The 23,926-nt window shown below is 33.5% G+C and overlaps 2 protein-coding genes across 2 annotated transcripts; one reads left to right on the top strand and one right to left on the bottom strand.

Moving 5' to 3' along the window:
* The first annotated feature begins 1,790 nt into the window (after nt 1–1,790).
* LOC128194437 (uncharacterized) lies at nt 1,791–8,248 on the top strand. The gene is made up of 9 exons (XM_052870041.1): nt 1,791–1,876; nt 4,568–4,749; nt 5,267–5,368; nt 5,612–5,705; nt 5,789–5,915; nt 5,993–6,271; nt 7,533–7,637; nt 7,724–7,793; nt 7,902–8,248. The coding sequence occupies exons 1-9, from the start codon at nt 1,791–1,793 to the stop codon at nt 8,246–8,248; spliced, it is 1,392 nt and encodes a 463-aa protein (XP_052726001.1).
* An 11,608-nt stretch (nt 8,249–19,856) lies between these two features.
* Nucleotides 19,857–20,789, bottom strand: LOC108336725 (metalloendoproteinase 5-MMP). Its single transcript, XM_017573190.1, has one exon. It carries the CDS (start codon nt 20,787–20,789, stop codon nt 19,857–19,859), a length of 933 nt encoding a protein of 310 aa, XP_017428679.1.
* Nucleotides 20,790–23,926: the final 3,137 nt, after the last annotated feature.

The raw sequence follows: 23,926 nt of genomic DNA, 5'->3' as shown, positions 1-23,926 counted from the left end.
TTCAGACTCAACAAGGGTCTTTATTATGTCAATGAAGTCAAAGCCTCTGACTGTGGCAGTGTGACCATATTTCAAGCAAATTTGACACCAATAGCCATAAACTTGGGCTGTATCTGCAAGAACAATGGTTTACTGAATTTGTCATGATAACTTAATCTTATTCATGACTTGCTAAAGTATTAGAAGTCCATAACCTCATTGTTCTGAGGCCTAGGTAGCATGTGATAGGTTTCTTGGTTTCTACTTTCTTGTCCCCTATTCTCGTGCTTAAAAGTAATTTTGCCAATCTTGTCTCTTTCTCATGTATCCAGCTTAGAACTCACCTCTGGACATCTTTGAATTCACTCCTAGAGTGTTATTCACATCTCAATTGTTGTCCTAGAGTCAGATTACATGATTACAATCCAATTTGATTCTTATGCTTGAATTTGGTTGGTGAAAATGGTTAAAGTTGGTGTTAAAGAGCAATTGAAACAGTGATATTTTGATTTAATCATATTTAGCATGTGTTGGCAGCTTGTACAAGTCATATTTCATAAAGAAAAGTTGCTAAAACCATAAAATTATGATTATAAACACTTTTGTGCAAAATGACCATTCAAACCACCAATATTTCAGTATTTTTTGTGGTATAGTTGCAGATTTGTGATATAGAAAGCTTATTTTGATTGCTGCATCAAAGGCATTGCACTACGCCAATTTTAATGTGAAAATTCAGTGATAACCAGTTCTTGCATTTTGAAATCTATTCTAGCACATATCTTACGTTCCTTTTGACTCCCTATGTGTTTCATAACTGTTATTTCTTACTTGTATCAATTATTGACATTCTAAGTTCCCAAGCTAATGATATCATTGTTTTAGAGTTAGAATATTTTTCAAATTGATCATGCTTGATTGCTCAGGTTGACTTTTTTTACCCTAAATGTGATCAAACCAAATAAGACAAAACCCACAACCCTCACTCATTCCACCTTCTCTTCCACTTCGAAGAAGAGAAACCCAAAACCCTCACACCCATCACACTCTTTGTAGGAGGTGTAGGAATGTGCCCACATAGGGACCATTTTATAGTTGAAAGGAAAATCACTTTAACCAATCAACTTCCACCAAAGTGAACTAAAGAAAATCACTTCACACCAATTGAATTAAACTAAAATAGCATAAACAAACTTTGAAGAATGAGTTAGGCTAAACTCCACTAACTACACTAAACTACACTAAGTAGAATTAGTCTTAAACTATTCTAAAGTAAAACCTAAAAAAGTGTACTAATAGGTGAGAAATTGGGAATTCACCTAAAGTAACCGAAGTGTTCAAATTGCCTTCCATGTTCGACTTGAATAGTAATAGGTTTATTACTTATGTCGCATGGAGTGTTGCTGTTTTGACAATGATTTTTTTTTTTTGGCTTGTCACAGAACATGGCCTATTTTCTCAACCATCGTGCATGGATGTACGACCGTTGTTATAGCGGAAGGAGAGGTTTGAAGGAATCTTTTGTCATCGGAGTTCAAGAGTTTGTGGAGACGGCTCGACGCAGTCATTATTATGCCATTGATGGAGGGATTCGATGCCCATGCATGAAGTGCGAATGTACAAGGATTTTTAAAGATGAAGAGATTAAAGTTCACCTATACCAAAAAGGGTTCATGCCTAATTACACGGTTTGGACATTTCATGGTGAAGAAAATCCTTCGACCTCCAATAGAGTTCAAAATCGGCTTGCATCAGGTTCGAATACTGTTGTACATACATCTGAGATAGATCAATTTGCCTATATGCAAGAGATGGTCAACAATGCTCTTCATCGACATGACGAACAAGAAGCAAACGGTAGTCATGATGAAGAGTCTCCAAATGAAGCCACTCAGAGGTTTTACAAATTACTGACAGAGGCAAATCTACCTGTATTTGAAGGTTCATCTGAGTCAAAATTGTCAGTGTCCATCAGACTGTTGGCTGGTAAATCTAATTGGAACGTTCCCAATCAAGCAGTGGATCACTATACAAAATTGATTTTAGATCTGACACCACCAAACAATTCTATTCCGAAGAATTGTTATCAAGCCAAAAGATGTGTTTCAATGTTGGGATTGGAAGCCAAGAAGATTGATTGTTGTGTTAATGGATGTATGTTATTCTATGACAATGATAGTGGCAAAAATGATGCTTTGTTGGTTGAATGCAAGTTTTGTGGCTCTCCTCGATATCATACGATGCATGCAGGACGGAGGCAGAAAAAAGCAATTCCCTTAAAGACAATGTTCTACTTGCCCATTATTCCAAGATTACAAAGAATGTTCACTTCAATGCAAACATCACAACACATGACATGGCATGATGGTAAGAAAACTGAAGGAGTTTTGCGTCATCCTTCTGACGGTGAAGCTTGGAAGCACTTCAATCGTAAACATCCGTCCTTTTCTAGTGAACCGCGTAACGTCAGACTTGGTCTATGCTCTGATGGATTTACGCCGTACATTCAGGCGTCTGCATCACCTTATTCATGTTGGCCCGTCATAGTTACCCCATACAATCTGCCACCTGAGATGTGTATGACAAAGCCTTATATGTTTTTAACGTGTATAATACCAGGTCCATCTAATCCCAAATCAGGGATTGATGTTTATTTGGAGCCTTTGATTGATGATCTGAAAAAGCTATGGAATGGTGTTTGGACGTATGATGTTTCAAGGAAGCAAAATTTCCTTATGAGGGCAGCTTTGATGTGGACTATTAATGACTTTCCAGCCTATGGCATGTTATCTGGTTGGAGCACCCATGGTCGATTAGCTTGTCCACAATGCATGGAACATACAAAGTCATTCCAATTGACTAATGGTCGAAAAAGTTGTTGGTTTGATTGTCATCGGCGGTTCTTGCCCATTGATCACCCCTTTAGAAGAAACAAAAAGGCATTTCGCAAAGGGCAAGTTGAAACGGATATGCCCCCGCCAAAGTTGAGTGGATCACATGTTTGGAGAAGAGTGAAAGACTATCCAAAAGTCACTGAATCTGGACACAATAGGATAGAAGGGTTTGGAGAATGGCATAATTGGACTAAAAGAAGCATATTTTGGGATCTTCCCTATTGGAAAGACAACTTGCTAAGACATAACCTGGATGTCATGCACATAGAAAAAAATTTCTTTGACAACATCTTCAACACAATTATGAATGTTATTGGTAAGACAAAAGATAATGACAAAGCCAGAAAAGATTTACCTCTGTATTGTGCACGAAAAGACTTAGAGTTGAAGGCGCAAGGTAACGGTCGATTCTTGAAACCAAAGGCCAGCTACGTCATGTCAAAAGATGAGGCAAGAATAGTGTGTGGATGGGTCAAAGAGCTTAGAATGCCAGATGGATATTCTTCTAACTTGTCCAGATGTGCCAATGTTCAAAATGGTATTATTCAAGGGTTGAAGAGTCATGATTGTCATGTATTCATGGAGACTTTAATCCCTCTTGCCTTTAGTTGTTTGCCACAGCACGTGATACATCCACTGATAGAAATCAGTAACTTCTTTAAAAATCTGTGCTGCACGACACTACAGGAAAACTGCTTAAGAAAGATGGACGAAAATATTCCAATTATCCTCTGCAAATTAGAAAGAGTATTCCCTCCTGCATTCTTTGATTCAATGGAGCATCTTCCAATCCATCTTTCATATGAAGCTTGGCTTGAGGGACCTGTGCAATACAGGTGGATGTATCCCTTTGAAAGGTTTATGGGAGAATCCAAACGTTCTGTTAAAAATAAAGCTAGAGTAGAAGGCTCAATTTGTGCAGCTTACTTGCACAGAGAGACAACTTATTTTTGTTCACATTATTTCAAAAACTTCTTGTTGTCCCCCACTAATGTCAGAAACGAAATGCAATGGCAAGCTGAACAACGTCAAGGTTCATTATCAGTTTTTCGACAATTAGGCCGTCATGCCGGGAAAGAATTCACTCATTGGTTAAGTGATGCTGAATTCAACTCTGCTCATGTCCATGTCTTAATCAATTGCAGTGAAGTTAAACCGTACCTTGAGTATGTTATCATTCAACTCTTACCTTTGCAATGGTTACATTGTTATACACTAATTCATTTCATTTGTACCAGCTCATTTCTTGTGGCTGAGGAAGTCGTAGAAGGAAATGCTTCTGCTAGAATACACTCAGAGTTTCCCCAATGGTTTAGAAATCAGGTCCATACTTTTTCCTATGTTTTGAGCAAGGTTAATTTGACGCTTGCTTTAAAAATGAATTTGGTATCTTTGTAGGTTTTTAATCAGGCATTGACTCCAACGGTTCAAGAGTTAAGACATCTCTCCAATTGGCCAATGAAATGTGTGAAAGAATGGCACACTTACTTCATCAATGGTTACAAATTCCATACACATGAATGGTCTAAAGGAAAGAAAACAATAAATTGTGGTGTGTACGTCAAGGGCCTTACAGAGGGTTGTTATGATGATTTCTATGGCATCATTCAAAAAATATATGAGCTAGAGTACAACAGCACTACTTCTCCAAACAGAGTTGTACTTTTTTATTGTGAATGGTTTGATCCTTCTAGAGCTGGTACTAGAGTGGATCCTAGGTTTAACATTGTCGAACTCCACTTGAGAAACAAATATAGACCGTTTGATCCTTTCATTCTTCCAACTAATGTCAGACAGGCTTATTACGTGCCATATCCACCATTCCGCAGTATAGACAAGCGTGGTTGGGCTGTAGCAGTACAAACCAAGCCTAGAGGTCGCATTGACTCAAATGAGGTTGAGGAGGATGTTGCCTACCAACTTGACCAAATGTCACAACCACAACAAATTATTGAAGTTGAACCTATAACCGCATTGCGCAACCCTGATGGTGATGGAGATGAATTAGAAGCACCTGCACAAGGTGGTGGTGATGATGATGATGATGATGAAGGAGAAGAAGAAGAAGATGATGATGATGATGAAGCAGAAGAAGAAGAAGAAGAAGAAGATGATGATGATGATGAAGATGATGAAGAAGATGAAGATGATGATGAAGAAGATGAAGATGAAGATGAAGATCATGATGACGATGATTGAATTTCGACTATCTTAAATATTGTAGCAAATTGAACTATCATTTCAATAGAGACATGAATGGTTACAATATTTCATTTGTAGTCATCCTTCGTTATTGTCATGCATGTAGTAATTTTAAATTCACTTTAATTTATAGTGATCCTTTCTTATTCTTTTCTATTGTTTCACTTTATGTGTAAACATTTCAAATGCAGCAATGACGGGACAAGGTTCAGATAAACCTGATAAAGGAAAAGGGGTAGCCAGGCCTAAAAAAAGGCAACGGAAGGCCCCAAAGTATGTACTTAGGGTGCCTAGTACACTACCTACCCCTACAGTACAACCTCCCTCTACTCCTGCAGTACACCCTCCTTCTCCTACCCCTGCAGTACATCCTCCTCCTCCTACCCCTGTTGTACACCCTCCTGCTCCTACCCATGCAGAAGAGCCTCTGCCTCCCCCTGTGATTATTATTCCCACTCCTCCCCCTGTCATTATTACCCCCACTCCTCCCCCTGAGGTTATTACCCCCACTCCTCCCCCTGACCCTACTTCTATAGCTTCCTCATCTTCTACACCGCCTTCAGCTGGTGATGCTGAAGATGTTGACCCGCCTTTCCATGATCGACCATGGATTGAGCCATATGGAAAAGGGTAAATACTTTAATCCCAGTTTTAACTTTGATTGATGTTTTAAACTTTCTTTACTGAAATGACTTTTATTTATTTATATGAAGGTTTATTCCCTCCAGAGTTGCTTCCCAGGCCATAACACGTTCAATTAAGCAACAGTATTTGACTCCATGGCCTACTTGGGGAGCCATACCTATAGACGACAGAAAGCCATTCTGGGAGCGTTTTAAGGTCAAGAACACTTTAAATTAATTATCATTCATATCTTACCATGTCTTAATCAATGTTTGTTTTGTTCATCATTACAGAAGAAGGTGCAGTGGAAAGCTGAGCATGAAAGTCAAATTCATAGAAATTTTCACATGAAAGCATCTCATCGGCTCTCAGAGATGTTTAGGGATGCCAGGATTGCAGGGGAGCGCCCTGACTGGATGGGCGAAATTATTTGGAACTCTTTGCTTGCACATTGGAACACAGTAGAGTTTCGTAAGAAGTCTGCTACAGCCCAGAAGAACAGATCGTCTGAAAGGGGTGGTGCCTTGCATACTGGTGGGTCGATCACGATTCACGAGCATGCCATTCGTATGGTAATCTCTTCAAGCTGTTTCTGTCCAGATTTTCTTGTCTCTTAAGCATCGTGCAAGTATGTTTGATGTTGATAAGCATTGCTAAAGGTGTAGCAACTCATATTAATCACTTAATTGCAAAATGAGTGGTTGAGTTCATCATAAACTTATTTAAAAATCTGCATAAAAATACTTCTCTGGTTTGACATGTGCAATTTGTTTTGTTCAGATTTTTTTTGCATCTACAACTTTGAACAAATTTATTTGATGATGATAAACATGATTGCAGTGTTTCCTTGAATTCTAGTGCAATTTTTTTAGTAAAAAGTGCTGCATAATTGGCTACAGCAGGGGTGTTTTGTTGAATCTGTCCATTTCAGTGCATTTTACACATTTGTGCAAGTGTATTTTACCATTTGAAACATGTATGCACTGTTCATTTGGTCAAATTTGAGCTCATATGCAAAATCACTTCCTAAACCATCAATTTTGCCTTATTTTGGAAGTGAAGTAGTGATTTTCTAGTGCAGTGTGATTCTTTGCTGTCTTAGTGTCTAAACATGTTCAAATTGATGATAAAAGTTGCCCCAACCATCAAATAATGTTTCCAAACGTGTTTATGCAGAATGACCCATTAAACCACCAAATTTTGCCTAAATGTGGAAGTGAACTTGTGATTTTCTGCTGCATTGTGTCCCTTGACTGTCTTAGTGCTTAAACATTTTCAATTTGATGGTTTAAAGTTGTTAGCACTGTTCATTTGGTCTTTCTCCAGCCAATGTACCAAATCACCTTTTGAACCATCACTTTTGCCTTAAATTTGCAAGTGCACACCTCATATTGAGAGCTTGACTGTTTTGGTTGTGTTTCATTGCTTATGGAGTCATTTTTGGTGAATTGAAAGTTGTTTTCTATTGTTCATATGGTCAATTTTGAGCCAAACCGAAATATACTTGCTACATCACCAAATTTTGGTCACTTTTAGCAAGTGCACAACTGAAATTCTGCAGTAGATTTTTTCTTGCTTGTTTCACTGCTTCTACATGTTCAATATGATGATATAAACTTCCTTTAGGTGTCATTTGATCCCTAAAACCACTGCCACTCATTTTTACCACTGAAACCATCATTTTCTACTCATTTTGCTGCTGTAGTGTACATTTTAGTTGCTGTTTGGTTTTTAGTCACAGTTAAATTTGGAATTTGGATTGGAAAAAGCTGGGTTTATCTCCTTTGGTTTCCACATTATTGGATTCCATGTTAAGTCTAAATTATGTTACAGGCACAAGCTCTTGGACGAGCGGTCCATGTTGACGAGGTCTTTGCACAGACCCATGTTCGGAAGGGCACTAATGAATTCGTTGATGAAAGGTCTCGCAAGACTCATGTAAGCAAATAGCACTCCTAGTATTAGTAATCCACATGATTATGTTATTGTATCATTCTCTGACATTGCTTTTATTGTTTGAACAGGAAGATTTTTCTACGAGACTTTCACAGGTTAGATCCGAACATGGGTCAGCTCCTACACCGGATGATACGAGTAATACAGATGACGACATCCGTAGGACACAGTGCTGGGTCGATGTCGTTGGTGGGAAGAAAAAGGGACGAGTCTACGGTGCAGGACAACTTGCTGCAAACTATACAGCATCGAAAGGAGGTACACTGAAGCATCAACCTTCTTCTTCCACCTCTTCTGCTGACGAGGCCATCCAGCGCTTGACACAGCTACTGGACCAACGTGACCACGAAAACCGTGCATTGAGAGAAGAATACAGTGACTTGAGAGATGAGTTCTCAAGCTTCAAGGCCCTGGTCATGAGAGCGCTGCCTCAAACTTCAGACACTCCTTCCATTGTCCCTCCGACCCAGCCACGACCCTCCCCGTCACCCGCCGTCCCTCATCAGCCCACACCAGTCCAGCCCACACCAGTCCAGCCATCTACAGATGACCAGGAGGATGAACATCTTTCTGAAGACTATGTAGATTTTTAGTTTCATTTTGTTATTGATCATAGTACATTTAAATGTTATTATGATATTGTTAGAATATAATTGATGTTAGTACATTATGATAATAATGTTATAGTACTTTATGCTTTTCCATCAATGAATATAAAATTTTGGGATGGACAATATATATATGCAGGTCTGTTTGTTTGTAAATTGAAACTGTTATACAGGTCTGTGTGTTGTGAATATGATATGCAGGTATGTGTGGTAGAACAGCAAAACAATTAAAACAGATATTTCTCTGCACCGTACCGAAGGCTTTACCGAGGGCCTTGGCCCTTCGGTAATTACCGAAGGGCAGAAGCCCTCGGTAATTGTTAGCGACAAGAGATTTACCGAAGGATTTTTGGCCGTCGATAAGCCTTCGGTAAACACCCATTATCGACGGCCTTTGGCATTTTCCGAGGGCTTCTGGCCTTCGGTAATACCCTACTTTTTTGTAGTGCTTCATTAAACAGTATATTTTCCTACTAACCATTATGATAACTTTTAAAATTTAAATCAGAGACCATGCAAGACTATATATAATATCATTTCCCGCCTCACCTCACTAAACAGAATAGCAATTTGGACTGATCATACATCTGAAAAAGTATATACTAAATCATATTATCTACTCATAAACACAATATCTGTAAGCATTTAATCGACCTAAACGATGGTCTAAATATGAAAATGTTGTCCTCGGATATTTGCTTATAATTCACGTCCAGATTTTGATTTGTGCTAGGATAAATATTTTCTGAACATCAAGTTTAGAAATTCAAAATATGATATTATTTCTTTAAGTCTAAATATTTCATATGATTTTTTTAGTGTAATGTTTGAAAATAAAAATGCTACAAACAACATAAACATCGTAATAAAATTGAATTACACAAGTCGTTTATAAAAGAAAAATATCTTATTAATTTTTTTTCAGTTGTTTATGATATTCAATTGTTGGAGTGCAAACAAAGTCCCACATTGAGTGAAATAAGGACTGGTCAAGGGTTTATATACACATAGATATCTCTAATGATAAGAGGCCTTTTGGAGTGTTACCAAAAGCAAATCCGTGAGGGCCCCCAACAGTGGTATCAGAGCCCATGGTTCAGGTTTGGAGACCGGGCTCAGACGAGTACGCCCCCCCCCCCCCCCCCCATGATCGGGTGAGCCAGGCAGGAGGCCAGTGACGGAGGCCTTTTGGAGTGGTACCAAAAGCAAATCCGTGAGGGCTTGGCCCAAAGCGGACAATATCTTATCATGTGTGGAGTTCTATGTGTGTGTCGAACCTCCCCAAACATCAATTTCATTTGATTTTTATTATGTTTATACTATTTTATGTGAACATTATTTCATTTAGATCGTATCATGTAACTAAATAAAAAAAAAAAAAAAACTTAGAAAAGACTTGAGCAATCCCTTCCCAGACGTGAACATTTTTGTGAAGTGCATTGGCCTCTTACATGACATTCCAGGAAAGAAACAAAAAGACTTGGAAAAGACTTGTAAATTGTATAGTGGAATGGTCCCTTATATACCATTTTTTCCGAACAAAACAAAAAGATTTTTAAATTTGAGTAATCTCATTAACGAAATAGAACCACGGATGCCCATTTCATATTCAACCGACAATAAAAAAAATACAGATTTAGCGTCAGTTTTGCTCAATGTTTTTTTTCTTAAAGTTCACAATAATTAATCAATAGTGTTGAATTTGTGTCGTATTTGTTATAGATGCTAAATCATCATGCATGCTCTCTCTCTCACACACCCTTCTTCAGCATCGTCTTACAAAATCCTAAGGATTTATTCGCTGGATAAGGTAACACAGATAACAAATCTTATGTCTGGAAGGATTACTACGCTTTTAAATCAGGGCGTCTCACATGTACAAATCAACCATCACTCTAAACTAGCGGAAATTAATTTAATTAAGGTTTAAACTTTCGATTTGTCATTGTGTTTATTAAAAATCTTAATTACGTCACTAAATTTTAATTAGTTTTAATTAAATCCTTATTCTAGAAAATATGATATAATTTGATTTTCTTTTTTATTAATACAACACCAATGACGTTAACTTATTTATCACTTCGTGTTTGGCAGAAATATTATGGCTGACTAGTATTACATGTCACGGTTAGAATAATTATCATGCCAAAAATCTCAACTTAGTCCCATTTATATTTTGTCCCAAATTTTTAAAAAATTGACACAATTTCATCTTTCTCCAAATTGAGACAAAATTTAATTATATATAAATATTATAATTATTATAATGATATTTTTATTAAAATTGATATTTTTTATTAAAATTTTAATAGGATTAAGTTTATTTAATTTTATATTTTACATTAAACTTTATTTAAATTTTATTTTAAAATTTTAAATATAATTATTTTAAATTGTCATAAAACTAACTAAAAATTAAATATTTGAATTTATAAAAATGATTGATATAAATATTTGAAAAAAATTTGTATAGAAATGATTGATATAAATATTTGAAAATAATTATTTGTATAGAAATGATTGATATAAATATTTGAAAAAAATTTAAATAAAATTCAATGAAAATTATAAATTTAAACAAACTTAATATTATTAAAAATATTTAATAAAAGTATCATTATAACGTTTATATAAAAGTTAAAGTTGGTCTAAGAGACGAAATTGCTTTATTTTAAAAAAAAATTAAAATTTGAGACAACAGAAAATAAATTGAAATTTTTCATATAAAACTTATTACAATAAAAATACGTGGCATTTACCATTATCACAGTCTTTGTCATGTGGTAAAACTCACATTTGACATGTGATAAATTTTAAAAAATAAAATAAAATAAATAAAAAAATCACGAAGTGACATGACATAAGTTAACATCGTTAATATTATACTAACGAAAATAACAAAATTGCACACATATTTAAAAAAAGGTACCAATGAGGTACCAATTAAGACTAATTAAAATTTGTAGGGGAGATCACAGTAAAGATTGGGGTGCAGAAGAAAAAAAGTGTGATGCACGAAGAAAACCTCCTATTTTTATCAATAATATCCATTGGGTTAACTGTGTGCGTCTCTCTGGTGCCACTGTTGAGCTTCCCATTTATACAACCTTTTTCCTTGCAGCCACTCACTCTCATCCCTCACAACCTATTTTTACTTTGTTTATCAAATCAAATTTACAATTTCGTCAAAGCATTAATCACACTTTACTTATTCAACTAAACCAAAATGTTTTGATGGTTGCTGGCATACGCTTCAGCAGAGAATCAGAACCCATAACATCTTGCTTCTCATCATATACAAAAAAATGCAAGATTAAAAGCAAAACACTACGACTAAAGTTAGTCTTTCACCCAATGTATGAAGAAAATATATCAACAAAAAGTACCAAAATATTTCTTTTATAAAATAGAGAATGATAAAACACTTTTGACTTAAAGGATACAATCTACAAACTCCCTCCTCTACTACAGTTTTAGCCATCTATAAATTTTTTTAATTGACTCATTTTTATCTTCCCATAAGCCACATGTAACACCGAAATAATTTAAGGGTATTACTAGTAGTAAAAACCAAATTAATTCGATATCTAATACAAACAACCAAACTTTATTTCAATTAAACCAAAGTATGGTTCCAAACTTACAAATTTTAAACAATATAGTCTTCACACTAGTACAAAAACAGCGTATAACATCACGCGTTCAATGTCCAACTATTGAATAGCCAACGTTAAAAATGAGCGATGACATTTTTGTAAATAAATGCAATTATTAAACGTCGTTTAGAATTGTAATTCGACGTAAAAAGATATAAAACGTCGAATTCCCTTTAAATTCAACGTCAAAAGGTTAACGAATTCAATAAAAATTTGAGCGGGAAATTGAAAATTCATTAACTTTATCTTAGCGCGCGATACCCTCTTCTCTTCTCAAACTTTTTTCGAATTAAGTTTGACGAGCATCACATGTAATCTTTCTTTCATTTGATACAAATGCATGTTAATTAACTACTTTATGTATGATTTTTGTTTGTTTTAACCGATTATTTTCGTGCTCATCTTCTTCATAGGCGCATTATGTTTTCTCTCTCACTGGTGACGAAACTTTATTCCGATGAACCCACTTTTTGAAGGTTAGTTTTCGTTTTCGTTTTTGAAGAACTTATGTGTTGAACTTGTTTGTTGTTTTTTTGTTGAACTTGTTTGTTGTTGTTGTTTGGTCGAACTTGTTTGTTGTTGTTTGATTGAACTTATTTGTTGTTGGTTATTATTGTTTGATTGAACTTATTTGTTGTTGGTTATTATTGTTTGTTGTTGATACTACACTACACGTTCATAGTTCATGTTTTATAAAATACTAAACACTGAAATTTGTTATTTTTTCGCTTTTGAGATCTCATAGAGTTGTAAAAAAGGATCAGAATTAAAAAAAAACAAAAAAAACTTATTAACGTCGAATATTGACAAAATTCGACATTAAGTTAATGTCGTATATTAACAAAATTCGACGTTAATTTAACGTCGAATTTTTTAAATTCGACGTAAATTTAACATCTCCTGATATGACGTCGTTCGCGAATTCGCCGTTAAAAGCCCAAAATATTCGACGTTGTATGCGATTTTTGTACTAATGTCACCACTTAACATAAGTTCGAAATTAAACTTACAAGTCTTACACAACATATTTTTCTAATACAAATTTATTCTTTTTACAAAAATCCCTGAAAGTTTTTCCTAGCATGTCTCTCATCATCTCTAAGCATTTTCAACCGCATCTGCAACATTATCTGCTCACGTATAACATGAGTTATACGATCATAGCATTAAAAGGTAAGAGTAAGCTAACCATAACATACAATCATTAAACTTACTTATAATATATATTTCAATCATGTATTATTACAATTTATAAACACAATTATACCAATGTCATTAATTCATTTTTCCTTAACTTCTTCAAAATCATCCTTCTCATTTTCATAAACCTTACAAGTATAATATGCTTACTCACGAAGCCTTATGGTCAGACCGCTCTCTACCTGCTTCCTTAAGCATTACCCATATACTATGTTTTACTTTCCGAAGCCTTATGGTCCATCGCTTTGTGCCTGCTTCTATAAGACTTACAAGTAATATGTTTATGTCAAAGCCTTATGGTTAAACCATTCTCTGTCTACTTTCATAAACCTCATGTGTTACTCTGTTCATATCAAGGTCTCATGGTATAAACCAAATATACTACTCCCAGTAAAGGCTGGATGAAGAAATGAAGGCCTCTTTTCTGGACCGTGCCCGTGAATCCAAGTCTTGCTGCTACCCTTGGTGGACTCTTCCGTGTGCTTCTGGACCATGTTTCCTCTCCTAGTTAAGGCCTGCTTTCTCCCAAGCCAGCTGGACGCTGCTTCTTATTCAATGCCCGTGTGCATCTTCCAAAGAGAAAGTAAAATCCTCCTTCACGTGCTGCTGGACCGAGAGCGTGGATCTTCCAATTGAAGCACCCCCTTTTTGCTGTTGTTATGGGTCGTCTTGCTGCTGTTATCATTCACGGGCTGCTTCTCATTTCATCCACTTCTTCATGCACCTCCGGGATGTGTTGCTGCCAATTGCTGGACACGTGCAACCCTCCCTTGTGCACCTCTCTTCTGCTGAAGAAATGAATGGCCCAAAACCGTGACACCACCTGCTCCTATTGAAGTCCGCTTGTGACGTGCATGCCTTGGTATTGTTGGCCGATGCACCTCCATTCTCTCCAAGCATACACCTAAAACCCATCTTCTTGGTTGGATGTTTGAAGCCTTTCTCCAAGCTGTTGGACGTGTGATTCAATGTGGACTGCTTCTCATGTGGGCCGCGGTACTTTCTTTAAAGCTGTTGAGTGCTCTTTACTCCAAGCATCTCTTCAAGTGGACCAGGCCGTGTGATGTGTTTTTTGTTCCAGCAAGCAACATGCACATCTCCAAGTGCACCCCCAAATATGAAATTCACACCTCCTCACTCATTTAGCCTCTAAATGTCCCAAATTGTATTTCCAAAATTTTCCCTACAATTAATAATACAAAGAATTAGCTCAGATAATTCAAATTAATTAAAATAAGAATTTCTGATCAAATTACGCACAGTTAGCAAAAATGGGAAAATACTGGACATTTAAGCATTATTCCCTGATTAAATTCTGTACAATAAGCTAAGTGAAATGAATAAAATATTGACTCATCAGTGGTGAATTAGCTGGGTGTCGAAGAAGATTATCGCATTTTCTTCCGTCAAAGTGCCATTTAAGGTTCTTTGCATCTACTTTAACAGAAAACATACGTTTGAACCTAGGTATTATAGGCAAATACCAGATCACCTTAGCAGGTGCACCATCATTACCTTCATCAATAGTATTTCTGTCATATTTCTTTTTAAAACGGGATAAACCACATGTTGGACAATACTTTAGCGAAACAAACTCCTTTATGTACAAAACACAATCATTAGGACAAACATGTATATTTTGATATTCAAGACCGATTGGACATAAAAAAAATTTTGCCTCGTAGTTACGAATAGGTAGAGTATTATTTTCTGGAAGCATCTCCTTCAACAACTCCAACAACTCTGTGAAACTTTTATCGGTTCATTCATTCCTTGCTTTTAAACTAAACAACTTCAAAGTTGCAGACATACGTGTAAAGTTCGAGCATCCTGGGAACAACAGTTGCTCTGAATCATTTATAAGAGAATCATACAAATTAGCTCTTCCAAAATTATCTTCACCGACATCACGTATCATGTCCTCTAAATGATCACTCATCCATTCTTCCATATAATCTGTTCCTCGTGACGTGGTAGGCTGGTGCAGTACTTCTCCATGCCAAGTCCAAACGGTATAAGTTCTCATTTTTCCGAACATAAATAAATGGTCACGCACATTGCCTAAGTCTTGCCGTATTTGATTAAGACAACGAACACAAGAACAAAAATATGTCCTGTTCACAGACTTAGCATTTTGTTCAACATATTGCAAGAACTCCGAAACACCCTTCTCATATTCTTCACTGATGCGACGTTCATTCATCCAGCTTCGATCCATATTATGTTCGTAAAATCATTCATCAGTTTCAGTTTTTTAACTCTCACAAGGTTAGGCCCTACCCATTCAAAAAAAAAATTTCATAAATTGCTAAGACACATGCAAAGAAGTCTACATCAATCTTATCCATAAACTCCAACATACATGTTATAGCAAATTATGAAAAATAACTTACCCAAACTGTCCAATCGGACAATTCAAAATTTAATACAAACGATTTAAAAGATTAATCGTTTGTGTTAAATTTCAAACGGGAACTAAGTTTCACTCAATGATTTGATACTTATAATCTAACATGGCAATTATAATAACACAACTATCACATGCATATTCAAAACGCAATAACACATGCATACCTAAAAGTCAAAAACATGCATACGCAAAAGCCATTAACATGTATACACAAAAACCAATAACATGCATACAAAAAAGTTATCAACAAAGAAGCTAACCTTTTTAGCAGATTAAAAAAGCAATGCAAGGAAATGGAGTAATGCAGGCCCAAAAACGTAGGCCCAAAAACGTAGGCCAAAAAGAGTCAAAAGCGTTGCCCAAGCACAAGCTAGAAACTGCACCACAACGTAACGAAAATGAATTTTAATCGGTTCAAATGGAAGATATTTCATCAAAGAGTAATTTAATCAGAGTAAAAGTAAATTTAAACGATCCAAAAGGGAGGAAACACACCTGGAAATGCAATGTCTAAGAGAGAAAACACGGGGAAGACGATGAACAGTGAGCGTAACTCCTCGTGGGTCCGCGTTTTCAGTATAAATGGCTATAGACGTCGGGTGTTGCGGGGGGCCGACGTCTATAATAGTTTAGACGTCGGGGCCCTAACTAATATGACGTCTTTCTGATTTAAATATTCATATTCGCGGGACTTAAAGGCGTCGGTTTAGAGGGGCCCCGACGTCTAAGTGAATGTTTCACCTACCCTGTCAGCCACCTAGACGTTCGTTAGGAGGGGCCCCGACGTCTATACTATTATAGATGTCGGTGCCCCTCCTAACGGACGTCTAAATGGCTGAAAAAATAACTCCTCACCTACCCTATCAGCCATATAGACGGCCGTTAGGAGGGGCACCAACGTCAATAATAGTATAGACGTCGGGCCCCCTTCCTAACGGACGTCTCTATGCCCACTTATTTACGAAAATGCCACCGGTCAATAATTTACGTTGGTTGTTTGGTGGACCGACATCTATAGGGTGACGTTAAAGGCCAATTCTACACTAGTGAGATTTGGGTCCTTGCTTATCTAAAGTCTTTGGAGTGAATGCTTGTAAATATCTGAACAAGGAAGTGTATGAAATGATGAAGATAATGAGAAAGAACAAAATTAATGATTGTTGTTGAACATGTTTTTTTTTAAATTTTATTATTGTACAATGTTATTTCTTATGTTGAACAATTAATTGTAGGGTTAAATATGTTTTTAGTCCCTAAACTATTGGTCGTTTCTGGTTTTAGTCCCTCTTTCAAAATAAGGTACAATTTGGTCCTCATTCTTTTCGAAACTTTGGTTTTAGTCCTCTAAAACTAACACCATTAAAAATTAGCTGACGTGGCTAACGGTAGACTGACACACGATTTTTTTTCAAGTGTTTCTCACCTTTTCTCCCCTTCTCTCTCTTCCTTCCATCTTCCACCCAACTTCATCTTTCACAGCAGAATGCCACAAAATTTCCAACTGGGGCGCCCAATCGCGAACCACCAAACCCTTCCCCGATTCTTGAACCCTCTCGAAAAAACCCTCCGGCAACCATTCATCTTCTCTGAACTCCGAATTTATGCCGAACCCGATTGGTGGTCTCACAACCCAGATGAAACTCTTTCCACAACCCGATTGTTGGATACATGCATGTACCATTATTAAGCAAATGTTAGCCAGAGCTTATTTTTTCTGCATGATAATGGTGCTTACATAAGCTGCAGAGTTTTAAAATTGTTCCAAATGGAAAGGATAATACAATAAAAATGGTGCTTACACTAGGTCTTTAAATCTCGCAATATCTAAATATTCCCTCCTATCTCTGCAAATTTAAAGCATGTCAGCTTTATAAAAATATTGTATGTCAGTAGCTGTTTGGCCCATCATATTTTGTAAATTCTTTCATAATATAAATTCTTTTATTACATTGTTTTTGTACTCAGTAGCTTGAGTTCATGAACACTTTCTTCCAGCCAGTAAAATTTTGGAAGTTATAATCAAGAAAATTAGTTCTCTATGTACCAATATCTAGAAATGAAGATACAATATTCTGGGTGGAAGATGGAAGGAAGAGAGAGAGAGAGACGGAGAGGGAGAAATGGTGAGAAACACTTGAAAAAAAAAATAGTGTGTTAGTCTACCGTTAGCCACATCAGCTAATTTTTAACGGTGTTAGTTTTAGAGGACTAAAACCAAAGTTTCGAAAAGAATGAGGACCAAATTGTACATTATTTTGAAAGAGGGACTAAAACCAGAAACGGCCAATAGTTTAGGGACTAAAAACATATTTAACCCTTAATTGTATTGAATAATTTTTACAATTTATTTTATATAATAATATTTAATTTTAGTTTCGAATTATTTGATTATGTAATTTATTATTTAAGCATTTTTATGATAATTGGGAAAGGGTGAGTTTTGCTATTTTATACCCATTCTTAGAGAAAAAAAATCATCCATATCCTCTTTTTCATACTCAACATATATTAATTTTTGTTTCATCCTCATTTCATTAGGTAACAAGTATATATTCGTACTCATATCTCATTTCTTATTGTTTCAATATCACTCAATTAATTTTTATAAAATAATAAAAATTACGACAAAGGATCCTAAGAATATCGAATATGCAATATCAAAATGAGACTATACTCGTTTCTTCAATATCAAATATTTAGAAATAAGTTATAATTATATTTAGAATATTAAATAAAATTTCATTAAAACTAAAACATTTATTAAATTTACAAATGTTAATGAAATCTAGTTGATAAAATTTAAAAATATAAAAAATGTTATAAAAAAAAATATTCAAATTAAAAAATATTTTAAATGTCTGGTACATCTTAAATTTTAATGAACTTTTTTTTCTATACTAAGATTATCGAATATTCAATATCAAAATGAGACTATACTCGTTTTTTCATTTAGAAAGAAGTTATAATTATATTTAAAATACTAAATAAAAGTTCATTAAAACTAAAACATTTATTAAATTTACAAATGTTAATGAAATCTAGTTGATAAAATTTAAAAATATTTTAAAAAATATAAAAAAAAACAAATATTCAAATTAAAAAATATTTTAAATGTCTCGTACATCTTAAATTTTAATGAACTTCTTTTTCTATACTAATAAAAATTATAACACATCATTTTATCAAAATCGAACAAAATTAAAACTAATAATAAGTAAAATTTAACATAGTATTTTCATCTTTTGAACTTCATCATATATTGGATGATAATATAAAATATTCATGACAATTACATTAAATTAAATTTATGATAATGATTTAGAAATGAAAAATAATTATATAAAAAAGATCAAAACATTATTCTACGTGATTAAAATAAAACAAAAAAAACAAAAATATTAAAAAATTATCAAATGTGTGTCTTAACAAATATTTGATAAACCGAATGAAATTGCACAAAATAAAAATAATTGAATAACTAAATATATGATAAAATGAAAAATATTTTAGAGATATAAGAAAAGTTTTCAAATATGAACATAGTTGAATGATGGAGAGTAATGAAAATAAATTAGCTAAACAAAAATAGTTTTTCAAATGAAATAAGAATTAAAAATAAGATAATAAAGAATATAAGTTTTATATACTTAGTAAATGAAACTTTTATCCATTGAATACTTAAATTAAGAGTTAAACACAAAATAAATAAAATATTTAAATAAAAAGAAATATTAAATGTGAGACAAATAATATTTAATTGACATGTGTCATTTAAATATAATTAAATTACACAAACAACTGAAAAAATATATTTAAATATAATTTAACAAATTTTGTAATAACTAATGTAACAATAACTGGAAAAAGATATTCAAGATATGAATGAGTTTCATAACAACTCAAATAATTAGGAAAAGAATAAAAAATAGAAAGTGTGTATTGTATATGTAAGTAAAAATAATGTTGAGAAGCTTAATGAATGATAACATCTTAATAATATGATAATATTTTAACAAATTTTTTTAATATTTTTTCAAGAATAAATTATGTATTATTATTTTATTGGTTTGTATATTTAAAACGAATTAAAACGAATTAATTAACTAGTACGTCATAAACGAGAATATTGAGAGGCTATCAGAAAAAGACTAGTAGTGGTTTTGTTTTCACAAGCAATAACATTACATCCACATGACTCAAACGAAAGAGATCTTGGAGGGGTGACAAACACATTCCTCAATCTTATTCCAAATGAAACTATTCCCCTTAAGCTTATAAATCAACAACACAAAGAACACACACCATCGCCAAAGCTAACGTTAACATATTACTGTTGGAGAAGATTGTTCTTGTCGGAGTCCGAGAGTTGTATCTTTCTTTGTTGTGATGGCAAAATGTAAGGGAACATAACAGACTCATTCAAGAAAGAGTGGTCAAGTCCAAGTAAATGTCCTATCTCATGCATAGTCACACTCTCCAAATCCAGAACATCATTCTCCCACGACAAGCTGCCATTTTGACTGGGCAGCGCCCACAACCTCTTCCCGTTGAGACGCATCTCCGCCGTCTTCACGTTAGACGGAGGTTCCTCCCTTATAAAGCTGACGCCATACACATCCGCGTTAACGTCATCGAGATTGTAGAATCCAACCTTAATGTCTGCGTCATCGTAGTTTGTCTGCAAACGCCCTGTGGCATTCGCCCACCGCGTGAATGCCTGTCCGAACACTTCCGTGGCGTTGGCCGTGATACGACTTGTAGGAAGAAAACCGTACGTGAGGTTTATCTTTTGGAACCACTGGTTACCGGCTTTGGGCCACGACACGTTTCCGATGAAGTTGTAGGTAAAATTCATGTCGGGGACAGCACAGCGGGGTAATGAGATTAGTTGTAATGTCTCATTGTTTAGGTCGCCGGTAACTTGGAGATTGAAAGATTGCTGGTAGGTCTTGATGGCTGATACTGTTTGCTGATCCAAAGAATCGTCGAATGTGTCAGAGGGTTGAAGGTAGCCAAAGTTAGAAAAGTACTCTTTGATTTGAGACAAGCCTTTGATTTGCTTTGTTGTTTGGTTTTGTTGTGGGGAAGAAGAATTTTGTTCGACGAAATTGTGAACAATCCATTTTGACTGATTTTTTCCCCTGAGCCACTTGAATTCGTTTGGGGAAACTTTAGAAAGAGGAAGACCAGCTTTCGTGAAAAGGGATTGGTGGAGAAGGAGAAGGAACGGTAATAGGAACGCTGAAAGGTTTGGTTTCATTTTGATAGATATGATTAGTTCTTGGTGAATATGAGAAGAATTGGGAAATAATATATAGGGGAAGGTGTGGGTGAGGATTTCGAATTTGACATTTATTTATTCATTATTTATGATTCTTCAACTTTTTTTTTTTTTTAAATGATGTGGTTATATTTATTAAAAAAAGGTTAATATTCATGTATAAGACTTTCGACAGTGGGATTTTTCTAAATTGATTACTAAGATTTACTTTTGAGAGTGAATGATTAAAAAAATGCAATATGATACCCGATCACATACAAGGGATTACCTTCAACTCAAAATTTTAAATTGGAGTGACATAATGGTGAAGCTAGTAAAACACTTCTTAAATCTAAAAGCAAAAGCTTCAAAAGTATTTTTTTATACTAATATTCTTCCATTAAATTATTACAAAATTATATTTGAAATAAAAATCTCAAATTTTTCTTTTAAGACTAATATTGTTCTATTAAATTAATTATAAAATTATATTTAAGGGAAAAAAATCTGAATTTTTTTAGTACTAATACCTTTATTATCATCAATTAATTTTTATCGGTATTACAAATGATATTTACTGAGTTAAAACATTTTTTCATAAATTATAATTTTGTTTATGAAAAAGATAATGATTCATTATCTTTAATCTCTTATAATCAACTTTGATTTTTATTTTCTTCTTTTACCTCTGTGATTTTTCTTCTATTGATAGCAATCTCTATCTCTCTTGTTTTCTTTTATTCTAGAATTATTCTTTTGAGGATTTTAACATATCTCATTTTTTTTAATCTCGTGTTTTTTTGTGTGTACCAATTTTTCTCATTTTTGGTTAGTAGACTTTTTTTTCTATTAATGTTAATATTATTTTTATTCTATTTGTTGTTTTTGTATTAGAATTGGAAATATATTCCTTTTTGTCACATGTTATTTTTTGTTAGTTTTTTATTTATATGTTTCGAAAGTTTTTTTTTCATATATTTTGATTGGAAATTAAAAATTTTGCTTAAATTGAATTGCATAAATCATAACTACCTTAAGGTTTAACTATGAAAATAAAATCTATAATGAAATAAGCTATGAACAATTTCAGTATCCCAGCTTAAAGGAGTTTCTTAAAGCTAAGAATAATACAAAATTATTTAAGATCAACAATATCCCAACAAAAATTATATGGTTAACCTTATTATCTATTAAAAGATAAAAGTTAAAATAAATTAATTATGACAATTTAAAAGGTAATTTTACATGAAAAATAATTCAAAAAATAAATTTTAAACATCATTCATACCAATAAATATAAAAAATAAGTTGAACAAAAAATTGAAGAATCATATCAGAATTATAACAAATATTGGATCAAATGTGGTAATTACTTTTTTTTTTATCTAAGAGTCAATATAATGAACTTGTTAAATATTAGTCAGTAACTTGGTGTCTGAAAAATAATTTTCTTACTATGAAGTAAGGTTTATACGGGTTTAGGACTCAGGAAATAGAAAGGCATATTAAATTATTTAATAGATTTTATATTTCCACTAATAGTAAAATCATTTTCATAACTAAAGTCAGATTGAATTAGACACGCAAGACCGCATGCATGTATATATCATCTTATAATATCCAATGAGAATGCTATTACGAAAGATATATAATAACCTAAGAGCAACCAATGAGAATGCTATTATGAAAGTAAATGGAAATTACACTACAAATATTAAATGGCACTTGGCGAGAGAAATAATTATAGATATTACAGTGTTGATACGTGCAAGAAAACTTATAATGTTTTAGGTAATTAAATTTAAATCTATTACTTTGAAATGAAACTTCCTGCTACTCAATCAGAATATTACTTAACTATGGATAAGTAGGCCTTAATTTAAACCATTCACTGCTATCATTTATAAGTTGACAATGTGTGGTATATTTTTATTATCCTTAAACAGTTATAAACTATTATTAACAAAAATTAAATATTTTTCCTGTTAATCTTTTAAAATATATCAGAAGATAAAATAATGAAAAATATAAGAGGACAGTGATAATACTAAAAGTTGGCATAAATATGAATATTTTCTACGATTTTATTTTAATTTTGTCTTTAAAATTTGGATTTGTTGATTTTGTATGGATTAAATATGTTTTTGGTCCCTTAACTTTCAGTGAAAATTGGAATTAGTCCCTTTTCAAAACTTTGGCCTAATTTAGTCCCCAAACTTTCAAAATGTGTGAATTTAGTCCTTTTAACTAAATTTTGTTAGGTTTATTTGATATTTCAAGTACGTTTCATGATAGCATTTGAGTTGTTTATACCGTTTGACACATTTTTGCTTCAATGTTCACTAAGAAATGAGTTTGAAACATCAAATAAAGTTAACAAAATTTGGTTAAAAGGACTAAATTCACACATTTCTAAAGTTTTGGGACTAAATTAGTCTAAAGTTTTGAAGAGAAAGTTTTGGGACTAAATTAGTCTAAAGTTTTGAAGAGGGACTAATTCTAATTTTCGCTGAAAGTTAAGGGACCAAAAACATATTTAACCCATTTTGTATCTATTATCTCAATTTTTTAAGATTGTGATTAATTTTTAATTTCAAATATTTTATAAGACATAAATATTATTTATAATGAAATTTGAAGCAATCTAAAATCTTAATTACATCATATACATATATGATAATTTTTAAGAAAATAGAGTGAACTACGAATTTATAGTGTTTCTTTACTTTGTGTTCGTTTAGGGTTATTTTACTTATTATTAATATTAACATAAACGGATTAGCGATTATATTTATGTTTGTTTGAAGATATTTGGAAGCAAGGAAAATAGATGTTTTGCGAGATTGATAATTTTTTTTTCCATCTTTGCTAGCAGAGATTTGAGAGTATTTAGCATAAATATTACTTTCATTTAGTTATAGATAAAATAAGTATGAAGCATTCTTTACATAAAATTGACTTAGTACTTAAATCAAATAATTTTTTTTTGTTTTCATATATATATTTAGTTTAAGTAACAATATGGAGTCAATAATGTATATGGGTTCATTGCCCCAAACTTACTGATGAAGACAATAAATTTGATGACATCTAAGCATAGTCACCAACTACTTTGGTCGAGAGAAGAAAATATATTG

The sequence above is a fragment of the Vigna angularis genome, chromosome 10 (genome assembly GCF_016808095.1).
Source record: "Vigna angularis cultivar LongXiaoDou No.4 chromosome 10, ASM1680809v1, whole genome shotgun sequence".
Lineage (NCBI taxonomy): Eukaryota > Viridiplantae > Streptophyta > Magnoliopsida > Fabales > Fabaceae > Vigna > Vigna angularis.
This window is presented reverse-complemented; position numbering and strand designations above follow the sequence as displayed.

What these genes read in the sequence shown, in the direction of transcription:
- LOC128194437 (XM_052870041.1), top strand. Translation starts at nt 1,791, where the DNA reads ATGGTCAACAATGCTCTTCATCGACATGACGAACAAGAAGCAAACGGT. An exon ending in CCAAATGAAGCCACTCAGAG is followed by an intron (nt 1,877 to 4,567) that starts GTTTTACAAATT and finishes TGATCCTTCTAG; the next exon opens with AGCTGGTACTAGAGTGGATC. An exon ending in GTATGTACTTAGGGTGCCTA is followed by an intron (nt 5,369 to 5,611) that starts GTACACTACCTA and finishes CTACTTCTATAG; the next exon opens with CTTCCTCATCTTCTACACCG.
- LOC108336725 (XM_017573190.1), bottom strand. Translation starts at nt 20,789, where the DNA reads ATGAAACCAAACCTTTCAGCGTTCCTATTACCGTTCCTTCTCCTTCTC.